This window comes from Carassius gibelio, chromosome B4 (assembly GCF_023724105.1).
Source record: "Carassius gibelio isolate Cgi1373 ecotype wild population from Czech Republic chromosome B4, carGib1.2-hapl.c, whole genome shotgun sequence".
Taxonomy (NCBI): Eukaryota; Metazoa; Chordata; class Actinopteri; order Cypriniformes; family Cyprinidae; genus Carassius; species Carassius gibelio.
The window spans coordinates 22,721,455-22,736,386 of record NC_068399.1 but is presented as its reverse complement, the minus strand read 5'-3'; the positions used below and the strand labels follow the sequence as shown (position 1 = coordinate 22,736,386).

The window sequence follows — 14,932 nt, the reverse complement described above, 5'->3', positions numbered from 1 at the left end:
AAACAGCAAAATCTGGTGGACTAAGGTATTTCTTTTATAATAAACAATCATGTGAAAATCACTGATCACAAAAATGATTTATTGTAATTGCTTATTATTAGTTTTCGATCATTGCTTCTTTCTTTTTTTTCTGGCGTTAACTGTGTTCAGTTCATATACATGCTTTTAACTCAATGGTTTTCATACGAGTACAAAAATTGCACAGTGAATTAATTTATTGTGCACTTCAGTGAACCTGAAACTAAAGCCATAAGTCTGTACTCTACGCTCAGGCTCCATGAAGTCCTGTCCAGAATTTAGTCCCAGAGCAAAGCCACATGTCCGTAAACATCTGAATATGGAACGCCACAAATGACTCTGACAGTAAAAGAACGCAGTGAGGATTTTTAGAGCCCAATGAAACCGATACTGAGATGAGAGTGTGAAATATCTGTGTCAGTTGGTGGGTTTTTGAGTCAGATGCTCTTTGATTGGGTACGTCTCCGTGCTTGTCCACTCTTGCATCTTCTCGTGTTTTCGTAATTGTCTGTGATGGTTGGGGTGTGTGCGGCCCTCAGGTGTTACCCATCATTCTCTCACACACACACACACACACACACACACACAGTGATGAAATCAAGCAGTCGTGTTCTAGTGATGAAGGGCAGAAGAGCACTTAGACACAGTGAAGTATGACAGCTGTCAGCCAACCTCTATAGACTCGCTCATTCATTCCCACGATCCCTCTCTCCCTCTCAGACTGATTCGTCAGCAACGCCTTTGATATCTGGATAAGTCATTTCTGTAACATGATCTTGCTACATGATACGATTACTCAGGTTTAATCTTAAAGGGATAGTTCACCCAAAAATGAAAAATCTGTCATTTACGTCGCATCCTCAAGTTGTTCCAAACCTATACGAGTTTATTGTTGGTGGCCTTTGACTTCCATAGTATGAGAAAAAATGGAAGTCATTGGCTACCAGCAACCATTTCATTCAGTATTTCATGTTAAAGTCAGTGTATTTTTATTTTATTTCAATTTTTTTGTCATTATTGTTAGTTTTTGTTTGTTTATATTTTCTAATTATTTATTTTTGTATTGCAACTTATTTAATTTTATTTAATTTTATTTCAGTTAACAAAAATGTGTCTAATAGTTTTAGTTTTTGCTAATAATAACAACACTGATCCTCACTAGTATCTCATATATATTTTGTAGCTCAGTAAAAAATAAATAAATACTGAATAAGTTTCCAAAATGCATTGTGATATTAAAATTCATACAAAGTGGCAAACATCTAATTAAATTCAGTTTTTTTTTTTGTTTATTATTGAAATTATTATGTATTGCATCGCCATACTTATGCTGCATTTTAAGGTACAATAATCTTGATGATCTCACAAAACATTCTGGTATAATTTAAAACAAAATGTATACAATAAATCAGTTTTCCAGAATGCAATGAAAAATGAAATTAATAAATAAATACAAATAATACAAATAACAGTGAAAAATTGTTAAAGCAATCCCAGAATGCACTGAAGCGATTTCAATTAAAGAACTCAAGAGAAACACCTGTCAATATCAAAAAAGAATTAAGATTAATTTCTATATTTTTGTTTACTAGAGTATTTTATCTTCATAATCACGCTGTCTTCTAATACAAAAGAAGCTTGACAGACTCTTGACAAACTAAATCTACGAGATAAGGCATATATGCATTGCAACAAGATGGCAATTTGACAGCAATGCCAATTAAGTATCATAATGAAGTATCAGCTGTTTTTATGCTTATTATGTTAACATCAAGAGTTTCCTGTGTGCTTCACTTAAGAGGGGTGTTTGTTTCTATGTAGAGCATTTAAAATCAGTCACTTGCGTCCTTCTTTCAGAGCATATGTGTTGGTTATCCCATAACACATTGCATTGCTAAAGTCCCTAATGAGCCAAATAAAGCTAATGAAATACTTTATCTAGTCATGATTTTTATGATCATGCTTTTTTGCTGAGTTTCCACACACCGCTAGACTTAAAGCCAAGCTGCACATCTCTGGGGGTGTCCTCATTAGGGCCGAGACGGTAACATTTACTGAGCAGATGATTCTTGGACCGTCCTGCTCATTCACACAGAAAGACAGCGGAAGTGCTCGGCGGATGAATGAAAGTCTCATTACCCAGCAGGCTCGGTAAAAGCCAAACAGAGGCACATTACAGCCTGACTAAAGAGCTTTGCAGAGGGCGAACAGCCTGTAAAAGAATAAGAGCAAGAGAGAGCGAATAATCTACTATAATAGTCTCAGTGTAATAGTTTTAGTACCTGTCACAGTTTCTAGTGGAAAAATAAAAGCTGTGTTGTGTTTTACCGCATACTGTATGTATATCCAGTATGATGCTTGTTGAACATTACAACATCATACTGTATAAGTATTCTAGTCTATTAAATGCACACTTCAGCTTTATCTGAGTGCCTACAGTAACCTGAATCTAGTGTTTCTATAGTCTGTATGAATGTGGCTGCTTTCACAGTAAAGCTACTTGAACTTACATGCAACTGTGTGTGAGCCGAGGGTATTGAAATTCACAAGATAAGCAACGGCCTTTCTAAATGTACCCCATAAAAGTGTCTCCAAAACTCAATGAGACTCCGTTGCCTTCATGCATATCCTGCACGAGCGGTTAAAAAAAAAGCCTCATATTTGTGGAAAAAATGAATGGAATTTTACATGTGCTGCTGCATATGGAAACATAGTCTAAATATACTCTAGATGTATTCAGACTCGCTAAGAATCCACCAGGGATTCAGTTGGGTTTAAAAGCTTGAATTTACATCAGAAAATGTGTGTGTGTGTGTGTGTGTGTGTGTGTGTGTGTGTGTGTGTGTGTCAGGTTTTGTCTACATTGTGGGAAATGTTCCTACAAGGATAGTAAAACCTGAAATTGACTACATGTGAAGGGCAGCCAATGGTTACAAAGAGTAAAATGGGTTATTAAACGTTTTTAAACATTTTTTTTTTTTTTTTTTTTTTTTTTTTGTGGTTTTAGGGTTTATGGCGTTTCTATGTCATGGCAATGAAGTTTTTTAACTATAAAAGTTTACAAAAAAAAGGTTAGTAAGTTATGTTGTTCACATTAAAATCATTTTTGAGCTGTAAACTTGTTTAAATCATAATTTTTATAATAATTTTGTGGTTTTAGGGTTTAGATGCTCCAATGAAAAGGCAATGAAGTTGTTAAACTGTATAGAAGATTACAAGTTTCACATTAAAATCGTGTTAACTTGCATATTATATTCCAGGTTCAATCTAAGTTCATCTCAAATGACAACATTTGTCGAATAAAAACTTAAGGTTGCTGTAATGCATTTACAATGAAAGTGAATGAGGCTTTGAAGGCTTGAAGGCAGAAAAGTGACACTAATAATTTTATAAAAGCGCTGCATATAATTTACACAGAAATGTCAGTGCATGATTATTTACACTAAAACCATGTTAACACACAGATTGTTATATTATAATATTCCAGGTTTAGTACATGCTAATCTTAATTGAAAACATTTGTAGCATAAAAAAAATAATTTTTGCACTTCATGTTGGGTTTATGTTTTTCTGTTGTCATAGCAAAGTGTAAAACTGGATATAATTTTACAAAAAGTGATTTTCACACATGCATGTTGTTTACTGCATGCGTCTACATTGTTAAAACAAGAGGATTTTAATGTTTTATTGATGATTTATTGATTGACTTCCATTGTGTGTAACTCTAGCCTAAATTTGACTTTTTTTGTTTTGTTTTTTTAAAAGGAGGGAGAAGTGGAAATTAATTTTTGGTCATCAAAATTGTGCCACAAATGCTATTTATTGAGCTTAACTTGTTCTGAAGCCAGAATATGTCTTTAAGGAATAGAAAAAAATCATTAGCTCAGTAGAAATACATTTGAAGTCGATAAAAGGAAGTGTGTGTGTGTGTGTAGTGCCAGACTAGACCACCAACTGCTTGTGCTGTGACATTTCAGAGCTGCCGGCTTCCTTTACGTGCAAAACGTTCTGACAGCGCTGAGCCTGATTTCTCAAGGTGAAAGAGTTTTTGAACATGAGATGAAAACAAACTATTACAGCTACACCCTCTTTCCCTGCTTTCTGGAACAGGACGTTCGCTAGGGCGACAAAGAACAGACGGGGTATGCGATCAATTACTGAAAGGTGGAGGTGGGTGGAAATGTGCAGGAAGGTGAGAGTGAGAAATAAAGACAGAGAGAGAGAGAGGTGAAATAAAAACGGAAGAAATCAATCCTCACATAATGTTGGCTTTGTGGTGAAGCGGATCTGCTCGGCTAAGCTCTAGACCTGCATGTTTTACATTGGAAATGAAAAGTAAGTGTAGTAGTAACATACTCAGGCATTCCAGAGAAGGTCCAGAGGTTATTCTTTCCTGCTGACCTCAATGCAGAGAGGACCAGAAACTTATAGACCCATGAAATCAAATTTGACTCTGTTTACCTTCCTAATACATCTTACTGCAAACTATTCATTGGTGCGTTTAATTCCGGATAGAAAAAAGCTTGTCGTAATGTTTAATAACTCACTCAGTGGTGGAAATGACTTTGCTTTTGATCTGTAATCATTAATCCCTCTTAATTTTTTTAATGTGTATTTTTTTTCGACTGGTATGTCACATCCATATTTCACAGTCCTATCAAATCCAGTTAATTTCTGATTTATTCACTGGATTCAGGTTCCAGATTTAATATAAACTGCTTGTGAACACATTTTCTGAAACAAAAAAAAAATAAAGATTTTTCAAATAGTAAATAAAAATAAAAGATTATTTGGAGCTTGTTTAACAGAAAAGACCATTTCAGTCATTCTACTTCCAGATTTCATGTTTAATGTAAAGTGTTGAATGCTGTTTCTTAGTAATTAATTTTGAATTATATTAGCCAATTTTTGAGTGAACACTGTTTCTGCACCAATTTATTTTTCATTGTATGAGCTCATCTATATTCAAATGTATAAAAAATAAAAGAAAAATATAAACAAATATCAAGAAAATACATGTATTTTAGAGTACATATTGCTAAAATTTTATATATATATATATATATATATATATATATATATATATATATATATATATATATATATAAAATAGTTAAATATGAGCCACATTTATAATTTACAGTGAAAAACAGTAAAATGGCATTCCAAGAGGTTCCTGTGTGGATTAATGCATATATTAAAATTTTTTTTGTTAACAGCTACATTAATTAGAATTTTTTTTTATATATATTTCATGTTATTTAGTGAATGTTTATTGCATTATTTTACCATTGTCGTGGTTTATGAACACTCACTGTCACCTAATTTTTATAACATTTTCACCACTTTTTACTGTATTATTTTGTAGTATATGCAATGCAATATCTACATTCCCATAAACTGATATGTGTAGCATAAGATCCATGCAGCGTACCGATACCTGCGTGGGATTGTACAGCTCCTGCAGGGCGTTTCTAGAGCCTTTCCGGCAGCAGCCCTCCGCTGCGAACGGGTTCCGCCTCATAACTGCAACAAAAACAAAGAGAGAGACAGACGGACAGTTAGAGTAGCCAACCACGGACGGACAGGAGCAAAATCAACCAATCCTGACAAGGCAGGCTTCACTGAAGCGGTGTGCAGTGTTCATATGGCATCTTCAACACACACACACACACATTTATCTGAATGGGTGCCCTCAGTAAAAGGGCAAGTCTTTAATAATGCAAAGCCGTAAAGCCATCCAACAAATCTCCATATAAACAATACATTTAATTCCAACTCACAGCCTCAAAACACACTCACACATCTCTAGAGTGTGTATGTTGCAATCGATATAAGGTATAATTTAAGCATGGTAATGCATGTGTAGATGCTTTGCCATGTTGTAACTGACAGTAATAGTTTTATACAGTTTGTCTCTCAGCAGCGAGTCTGCAGAGAGTGACCGGCACTGCTGAAATTACACTACATGAAAGCTAATGACCAGCATCGCTGAAATGGTGCCCTATGAAAGCAGTCTCTGTGCTAAGATTGAGACTGACGGATTTAGTGCTACATAGGTTCTTTATTCGCTCTCATGTAACATTATCTTGACTTAAAATGTGTATTTGTGTTATGTTAAGAGTAGTATATGTTTGCGCACACAGAAGCATTGTTTAAAAGTGTGTTAATATGCCTGTAAGTGCCCAGCATTCTCAGAGTGTCTGATGTCTTACTGTTTAATCCAGCTCGAGGTAAGGGGACCGAATGAAACCGAGACCCCTGGGAATGAGAGATGAAAGGAAAACCAGAGTGACGGAAGAACAGAAAGGATGTGTTAATGAGGGACAGAGAGACTGCTGGACAAGAAACAGACAGTTTGGATCAGGGGGTCGACAACCTGAGGGGTTGTCATTAGCGCACCAGTGATAGCGAGAGATGGCTTTATGTGATTTAATTGGCCGCTTTAGAAATGTTCAAATCCCTCACATCTGCAAGCCAGTTTTTCGCTCGCTCATAGGAGGAAGTAATCCTTCTCCATAATCCTGCGGTCTGTTTTATTTTAATATCACATGGAATCCGAACCTGACATTCAGGTTCAGAACATCCCTCACCATTTCCATGTATGTTAGGAAGTCTGGCAAATTTTCTCCAGTAGAACAAATCAAAAAGTGTAGGAAAAAGTGTGCAGCTTCTATCTGACCCAGTTTATGAAGTCAAAAACAAGTTTTGTCTTGCCTAAAATGCTTCATTTCAAAAGGTTTGGCAACCGCTTGCAGAGACAGGCAGTGAGTACATTAAGATTTTAGCCAACAAGTAAACAAGCTTTGTTACTGGCAAGTTCATACCTATTTTAACATGCGTTTACCATTCTGCTAATATTGGCCATTTTAAAATGAGCAGAATCACCCCAAAAATCATCCACATTTGGCCAAAGTGTTGGTTTTTCCATTGTGTCAGCTTTAAAAGCTACCAGAAATTCCTTTGATGGAAAATCAACATGCTTTTTTTTGTTTTCTCGGGAGAATTAAAAATAAGTGTTTTGTTGTTGTTGTTGTTGTTTGCATTGTGTCAGCTTTAAAAGCTACTAGAAGTCCTGTTGATTGCCAATCAACACTTTCTGGGATAGTTTTGGAAGAATTTGAATAAGTGCTGGTTTTTCGTTTGTGTCAGCTTTAAAAGATAACAAAGGAATGTAATTTTTGGATAATTTTATGAGAATTCAAATACATATTGCATAAAGCAATTTAAAGGTGATGCAAGTTGTCCAAAAATGAAAGACAATAAAAAGTATTATTTTATTTTTTTTCCATTTCTGTTTGGCAAAGAAATGTAATTTAATTCTGTGATGGCAAAGCTGAATTTTCAGTGTCACATGATCCTTCTAGTTTCGTGGGAACAATAAACTTCTTTACATAGGATTATTTAATGAATAGAAAGTGAAGAAAGAGCAGCTTTTGTTTGAAACAAATATTTTGCTACATTATAAAGGTCTTTACTGTCATTCATTCAATGCGTTCTTGGAGTATAAAAGTCTTATCTTTTCCTTTTTTTACTTGACCTAAAATCCTGACCTTATCTGGCCTGCTAATTCATTACACCCAGAAACAATGAACTGCAGGCAAAGTGTGTGTGTGTTTGTTTGAGTTTCAATATGGGTTCATGCACTAAAATTATCCCACCTGTGTCCAGGTGGCTGTTATTAAATTTGTGGTCCATTGGACAGGCACCTGCTGTAATTTCCCATATGCTGAGAACACCACTGACGGTTCCACAGCACCTGCCCCTTCTCCGCTGCATGACCTTCAGCTCACCCGCGTCATCAGACAGTTGGCCATTGTTTGCGGCGAACTATGTAGCAAGCAGTGTTATGAATATTAAGCTGTAAAGATCTGAGGCTTACACATTGGTGAAATGTCTTGCCGCTGACAGATAAGGCTCTAATGCCAATATTTTATCCCAGAGATCCGGGAAACGAAAGAACCTGCAGCACAGCGATCTTGTTTAGTCCTGGGGGAAATCAGAGGACTAAATGAGCAAGGCAAGAATGTTTTAGGCTCCTAAACTAATCAAACAAACAAAGTTTAAAGCCAGTGAACAAGGGAAAGGTGCACTGCATAATATATAGATGTTAAAAACTCTAAGATGCTGGATTGTTAACTAGCCCAGCGGTACACATGACCTTGTGCTGCTCATTTCCAGCAGGCCTGTATCTCTGAGCCACGATCACACAGTCACATATCTGCAGCCATCCATCAGCCGAGGATTATGGTATACCGCAGGATTAATCTGTTTCTATCTACCCGTAACATACTCTAAAACACATCAGTTCCCTTATCAGCGTTCCGAGTGCACAAATCCATAAGTCAGACTGCAACTAAAATACGCTCACTCATAAAACCGTATAAACAGTAATAAAAAGGATGTTTTCAGTCAATAAAGATGACAGGGCTCCATTTGGACGAATAGAGGCCATCAGATCCTCGCCTATGCACACTAAAACAGACAGATCTTTTATTTTGAACCATTAGCAAGAAAATACAAGGGCCTCTCAACTGATTATAAAAGAAATGTGTTCCTGTAGCTCACCTGGTAGAGCACTGTGCTAGCAAGCAAGCAAGCAAGCGCAAGGTTGGGGATTTGATTCCCTGGGAACACATGATATGTAAAAATTGATAGCCTGAATGCACTGTAAGTCGCTTTGGATAAAAGCGTCTGCTAAATGCATAAATGTAATTTAATTTAAATGTGATAAACACGAAAGGGGAATTATTAATAAAAGTGCTTAAAATTAATTCAGAGACTGCATTGAATTGAACAGAAAGTGGCTTTAGAAATATTTATTTAATTTCCTTAATGTAATTTTATTGTTTTCATTTTCATTTTATTAGATTGTTCATTCTTTGGTCATGTTCTATGGTAATTCCATGTATCTATCAAATCTATCTATCGATCTAAATTTAAATTTGAATTAGTTCTATGGAATGTTTTGTTTTGAACATGTATCATGGTAATTCCACGGTTCTCTACAGTACTGTATCTTGGAATACCATCTAAATACCAAAGACACATGGTTTTACCATCTGATACTGTCACTGTACCATGGTACAGTACTTTTTTTGTAAGAGACCAGTTTATTTATTTGTAGTTGTGGATTGAGATGAGGTTTTAACCTTATCATTAGGGGGTGGTGTTGGCGCTGTGGATAAGACACATGCCTTTGGTGTAAGAGACCTGGGTTCGAATCTACTGTGAGACACCAATGTGTCCCTGAGCGAGACACTTAACCCCTAGTTGCTCCAGAGGCATGCGACCTCTGACATATATAGCAATTGTAAGTCGCTTTGGATAAAAGGGTCAGATTAATGTAAATGTAATTAGCTTTCTACTAAATACTTCAATATTCACAATGTGTCTTTGTTAAACAACGGCTGATAAGAATTGATTGAGTGAGTGTGTAACGTGTGTTTATGCGGACTGAGAGGAAGTGCGTTTGTTTCCCACCAGACAGATTGTCCACTTCCTCTGATTAACTTTGCTGCATTTTCTCATTTCTCTTTGTGCTTTATCAGTTAATCCTCTGATTATATATTTTTTTCATTTATCGAATAACAATTACTATAATGGCAAAAAAAAAAAAGAAACTCTGAAAATGAAGAATATCTTATAGAAGGAAGTTCACTATGAATTTTCTTTTACATTTTTTGTTCTGACTGAATGGTTTGAAATGCATTACTCAAGCAGGCAGAAGTGTGTGTGGGAACTTAAAACGAGACATTCTGACTCACTGCACCCAAACAACCACAGTATGATCTTTCCCATTCACCTATGACCTAATGAATAAGCTCATGTGCATGTGTGTGTACTGTGTTAAGCTCTTTTGTCAGATAGGTTTAACACTATTGTAGCTGCCTAATCCTCTTTTATAGATGAAAAAGAGAGTGATAACAATTACTGGACAAGCGATATGTGTGTGTATTGAGTAAAACAAGTCTGAAGACCTTGATTTCTTTGGTTTATATGTGTTTAGTTAGGTCTTGGATCTGAACTTTGCAGAACAGTTGCCCTTCAGGAACAGGTGTGGTGCAAAAGTTGTTCTTAAAGGGACAGTCCACCCAAAAATGTAAATTCTGTCTCAGTTACTCTTATGTAATTCCAAACCCATATGACCTCTTTCTGCAAAACACAAAATATTTTGAAGAATGTTTTTGTCCGTAGAATGAAAGACAGTGGGGCTCAAAAGAACTGACTTTTGACTTTGATTGTATAGACCAATAAAACAGAAAATATTATCTTCAAAATGGAAAATATAGTGTTTTAATCAGTCATCTTAAACCTGAATGTTTATGTCCTTATAATGAAAGTCAATGGGGTCTTTTGTTATTAGGCCCAATAATCACTGAGGCACTTTGAATAAAGGAATGACATGAGGGTGACTGTTCATTTCTAGGTAAAATACCACTTTAAGTTGTATATAATCAAAGCCAATGGGGTCCAAAATAACTTGCCATTGGCTTTTAATTGTATAGATAACAAAAATATTGCAAAATGTTTCAAAAAATCTTTTTAAATTTTTCACAGAATAAAAAAAACCATACAGATTGGATGAATGTTAATTTTTTTCATGAACTATCACTTTAAAGTGTCTGTTTAGACTCTTTAAAAGTGTTTCCCTCAACTCAGATGACCGATTCTGTATAAAAACCACAAAATAAAGTCTGTCTTCACCATTAGTCTGACTTTCCACTTAGTCAGACAACTTAAGATGTGTTCTCCTACATTTCATCAGAGGGCTGTGTGGGAGAGCATAGCAGAAGTGGTCATATCTTCTTCTGGTCCCAGGATTGTAGGTCAACAACACTGAATCAGAGCAAAACAGCTGAGAAATTGGAGTCTAATAGCCCATGTTAGTTTTTTCTGTCAAACTGGGGACTTTACATTGACTTCTATTGTCATCACACTAAGCTAATGATGTTTTTATCCCCCAAACCCTGATAGAAAACTTCCATTAAGGCATTATCTAGTCTGTTTATTAAGCTGTTATCCTTATAGGGACTGCTTTTCCACAATGTAGGTGATTACAGGTTTTACTGTCCTTGAGGGGACATTCGCTCACACATTTTAGGCAAAAACCAACCCTGAGTCGTAAATATGACTCTTAACTGCATTATACTTCACTGGACCTCTGCTGTGAGTGTGTTTGAGCTGTTTGTGGGGCTTTTTATGAGCGTGTCAGCATCCTGTCGGCGTGATGCCGACACAGCACTCTAATTGCATACTGAATATGGGCACACACACACACACTCACACACACAGCTGTATTCATTATCCAAACTCTTTCTTGAGACTATCGGGAACAAATCTACATCCTTCTATTTCCTGTTCTGTCCCTCTTCATCTTTGTATCAATGTCCTTGTGCACAATGAATATACACACGCTCTCTCTTTGGGTGTCATTATTCATCCGTCTCATTCTTTCCTCATTGTCTCCATCCATATTGTCCCTCAGATCACATAACATCTGAAACTAACCGACAAAGGCATCACTTTGAAGACAGACAAAGAAAAAAGGCTTCACGTCCCTCAAATTCACAAACACCCATGCAGATGTCAACGAAAGTGCTTTCTAATTCATATATTTGCTGCGAATATTATCCTCGGCTTTTTTATCTGCATTGCAGGTGGTCGCAGGATTATCCGCATCTGTCCTGCAACTCTGGGCAAAAAAGCCTTGAGCAAACACTAAATTTTCAAATCAAAAACATATACATATGCCGTACTGGAGTCTTAAACAAGGCCCTAATTCACTGTCAGGTTGCTGTCATGTTTAAAGGTGACCTGGAATGATACACAAGATGGCAAAGATAGACTAATTGATGTCTAATGGCTGTGTTTGGCTGCCTGACACCATCGGAGCTGATTCAGCATCAGCTATTACCACAATCATACTGATTGCTCATTAAACTTTCTATAAATATGGCACTTCGGACAAAAGTTTCATTTTTACAAATTTGTGTTGCTATTTTGTTTATAAATTTTATGTCAGAAATAACATGAGCATAATGAACATAACCTACAAAATTAAATTAAAAAAAGATCACATTTTAATTATATATATATATATATATATATATATATATATATATATATATATATATATATATATATATATATATATTTATTTTTATTTTTTTATTTATTTTTTTTTTTTTTTTGAAACCTTGAAATCACTCAAATAAAGCTTGTAATCCATATTCAGACATCAAATTTTGGTAACACGCTGAAAAAGCTGCAAAGCTCTTTTACAACAAATAGAAACTAAAACAGCTCTTAAAACATTTATGAGGTCGACAAACAACATTTTCTGAAAGTTAGAGCTGTAGTGTATAATTTTTCCCGTATAAAAATAATTCTAGATGTGAAAATAAAATTGTGGTGATGCCAGTGACAGAGAAATGACACATGTCACCTTCTTTCTATGACCAAAGGGGGTTTATTTTGTACCCTTTTTGTGGAAAGTGCCATACATAGTAATTGAAAATGGAAAACCCCTCCTGTAAATCACACAAAAGTCGAGATGCTGGTGGTCTAATGCATTGAGTTGTTTTTGTCTTCGGACCCCCTGGTGTGTGATAACACGTCTGCAGGATGGAGAGCCATCTGCCACTCAAGAGCTCCATCCATCAAAACAAATCACAACAGACAGTCAAACAATACAGTGCGTTCCCTTACAGTCCCAGACCACACACAGATAATGGAGACGTGGTGAGAGGTTTCCAAACACATACTGAGAAAAATGACCTTTTATAACACAAAGACAGCATAGGTGACATCTTTGACCTCTCACCTCTCAAGACCAATTTGAGGTCTTGGACTTTGATGAATAATGCTCACGAGAGTCTCGTATAGACCCTGAGGTTAAATAAGATTGTACTTTCTGACATCACTGATGATGCAATAAAGCTTAAAACCATCGGCGGGTTGTCAGGAGCATTTCCAAGCCAATGCTAAGCACTGCTCTGTGTGCCCATGTGGGTAATTAGCTAGTCTTGAAGATGGAAGGAAGTGCTTGTGTCAGCTAAAGAGAAGAGAGAGTGCAAAAAAAGAAAAGAAAGTTGAAATGCTGCCTGAAGTCACTGTTCATATCCCAACTACAACCGAAGCATTCCCATAGGAACTTACACATCCTGGTTTGGAGAATAGAAAACAGACACTCGTTTATAGCTCATGCTGTTGTCATTTCAATGAGAGGAAACCATTAGAGCTCAGAAGCTTCATTTCAGGTTGCATTCTGTATAGTGATCAAAGACTTTTGCTTCTCACACATTGGAAGACAAAGTTTTAAAGAGTTAGTGCAGGTTAGGACAGTAATGAGATGGAATAGTTGAAAATGCTGTCACCATATTAAAATATGCTGCCTCAAGATGTGAAAACTATGGCAGAAGACTTAAAAGTCTGCATGATTGAAGAGTCTTTGATAATCATTAAACTCGATCTCATAATGATAAAACTTTATTATTTACTTATATAAAACAGAAAATGTACTCAATAGTGAACCTCACACAATTTATTCTTTTAAAAATGCTGATTCATTCCGAATCTTACAAAATAGGTTCTTCACGAGAATCACTGAATCATTTGCTTCAGATTCACTCAAGAACTAAAAAAGTGTCTTTTTGAGTTAATCAATTGTTTCGTTCATAAACTAAACAAAAGACTTTCTACAAGTGCATCTTTTGCTCAAAAGATTAGTTCACAAAAACACATAAACATTCAGAAACTAATCAAAAGACTCTTTATAAGGTATAATCATTGAATCATTTGTCAACCAATTCATTCAAATATGTTGATTCATTCAGAAACTAAAGAAGTGACTGTCTTCATGTGTGAATCATGAGATTATTAACTCAACCGAATTTAATAAAAAATTATTCATTCTGAAATTAAACACAACCTACTGTGTTTTACCCACAGAAACAGTGAATCAGATATTTGGGTACAACAGCACTCTTCCTAAATAAATAGTTATAAATATTATTTAATACAAACTATGAGATAAATGAGATACTCTTTACAAGTGAATCATTTGATCAACAGATTAGTTCACAAAAAGTTCTTATTCATTCAGAAACTAAATGTGATACTATTTATAAGTGAATCATTAAATAATTTGCTCAAGAGTTTGTTAAAAATTGCTAATTCATCCAGAAACTAAGTGAGCAACTGTCTTTATGAGTTAATGATTGAATAGTTCATGCAACTGATTCATTTAAAAATGCTGATTCATCTACAAACTAAACGTGCTTCTGTCTGAATTTGTGAACCATTGAATGATTCATGCAACTGATTAATTAAAAAATGCAGATTCATCCAGAAATTAAATGAGCGACTGTCATTATGAGTGAATCTTTGAATAATTCAAGCAACTTATTCATTTAAAAATGCTGATTCATCCAGAAACTAAAAGACTGACTGTGTTTATGAGCATTTCAGAAATGAAACATTAGTTGCTTTGTTGTGCTCAGAGATGCAGCAATTGTGGTATTTGAGAATAGCAGTACTCATACTAAAAATATATTATTATAAATAGTTTAATTTAAATATGAAATATAAACAGTTAATTAATATTAATATATATAGACTACAGAACAAATTCTGTGTAAATGAAGAGTAACTGATGCTGAAGAAGTCAATTACATCTAAAAATGATTTCTAAAAGTGTCTGAACTCTGGGATCATTCAGGTTTATTGTGGGGAAAAGGGTGCTTTCTTATTCAAACACCTCTCTTTTTGTTTTCCAGAGAAAAAAGAATGAACTTTGCTATTACTGAACTGTTTGCTATCACTATTCCCTCTTTCTTTTTCTGATGCATCTTCACCTCTCTGTAACTACGTCTGACTTCAGGTCATTGTGGACAGTTTTGTTGGGGAACAC

At 35.4% G+C, this 14,932-nt stretch overlaps 1 protein-coding gene across 2 annotated transcripts in view; it reads right to left on the bottom strand.

Moving 5' to 3' along the window:
* The window catches only part of LOC127956706 (carbohydrate sulfotransferase 11), a 38,768-nt gene that overhangs the window by 11,516 nt on the left and 12,320 nt on the right, over positions 1-14,932 (bottom strand). For both annotated transcript variants that reach the window (XM_052554870.1, XM_052554871.1), the window contains exon 2: positions 5,459-5,544. In XM_052554870.1, coding sequence (XP_052410830.1) covers positions 5,459-5,544 — 86 coding nt within the window. The remainder of the gene's footprint in view (positions 1-5,458; positions 5,545-14,932) is intronic.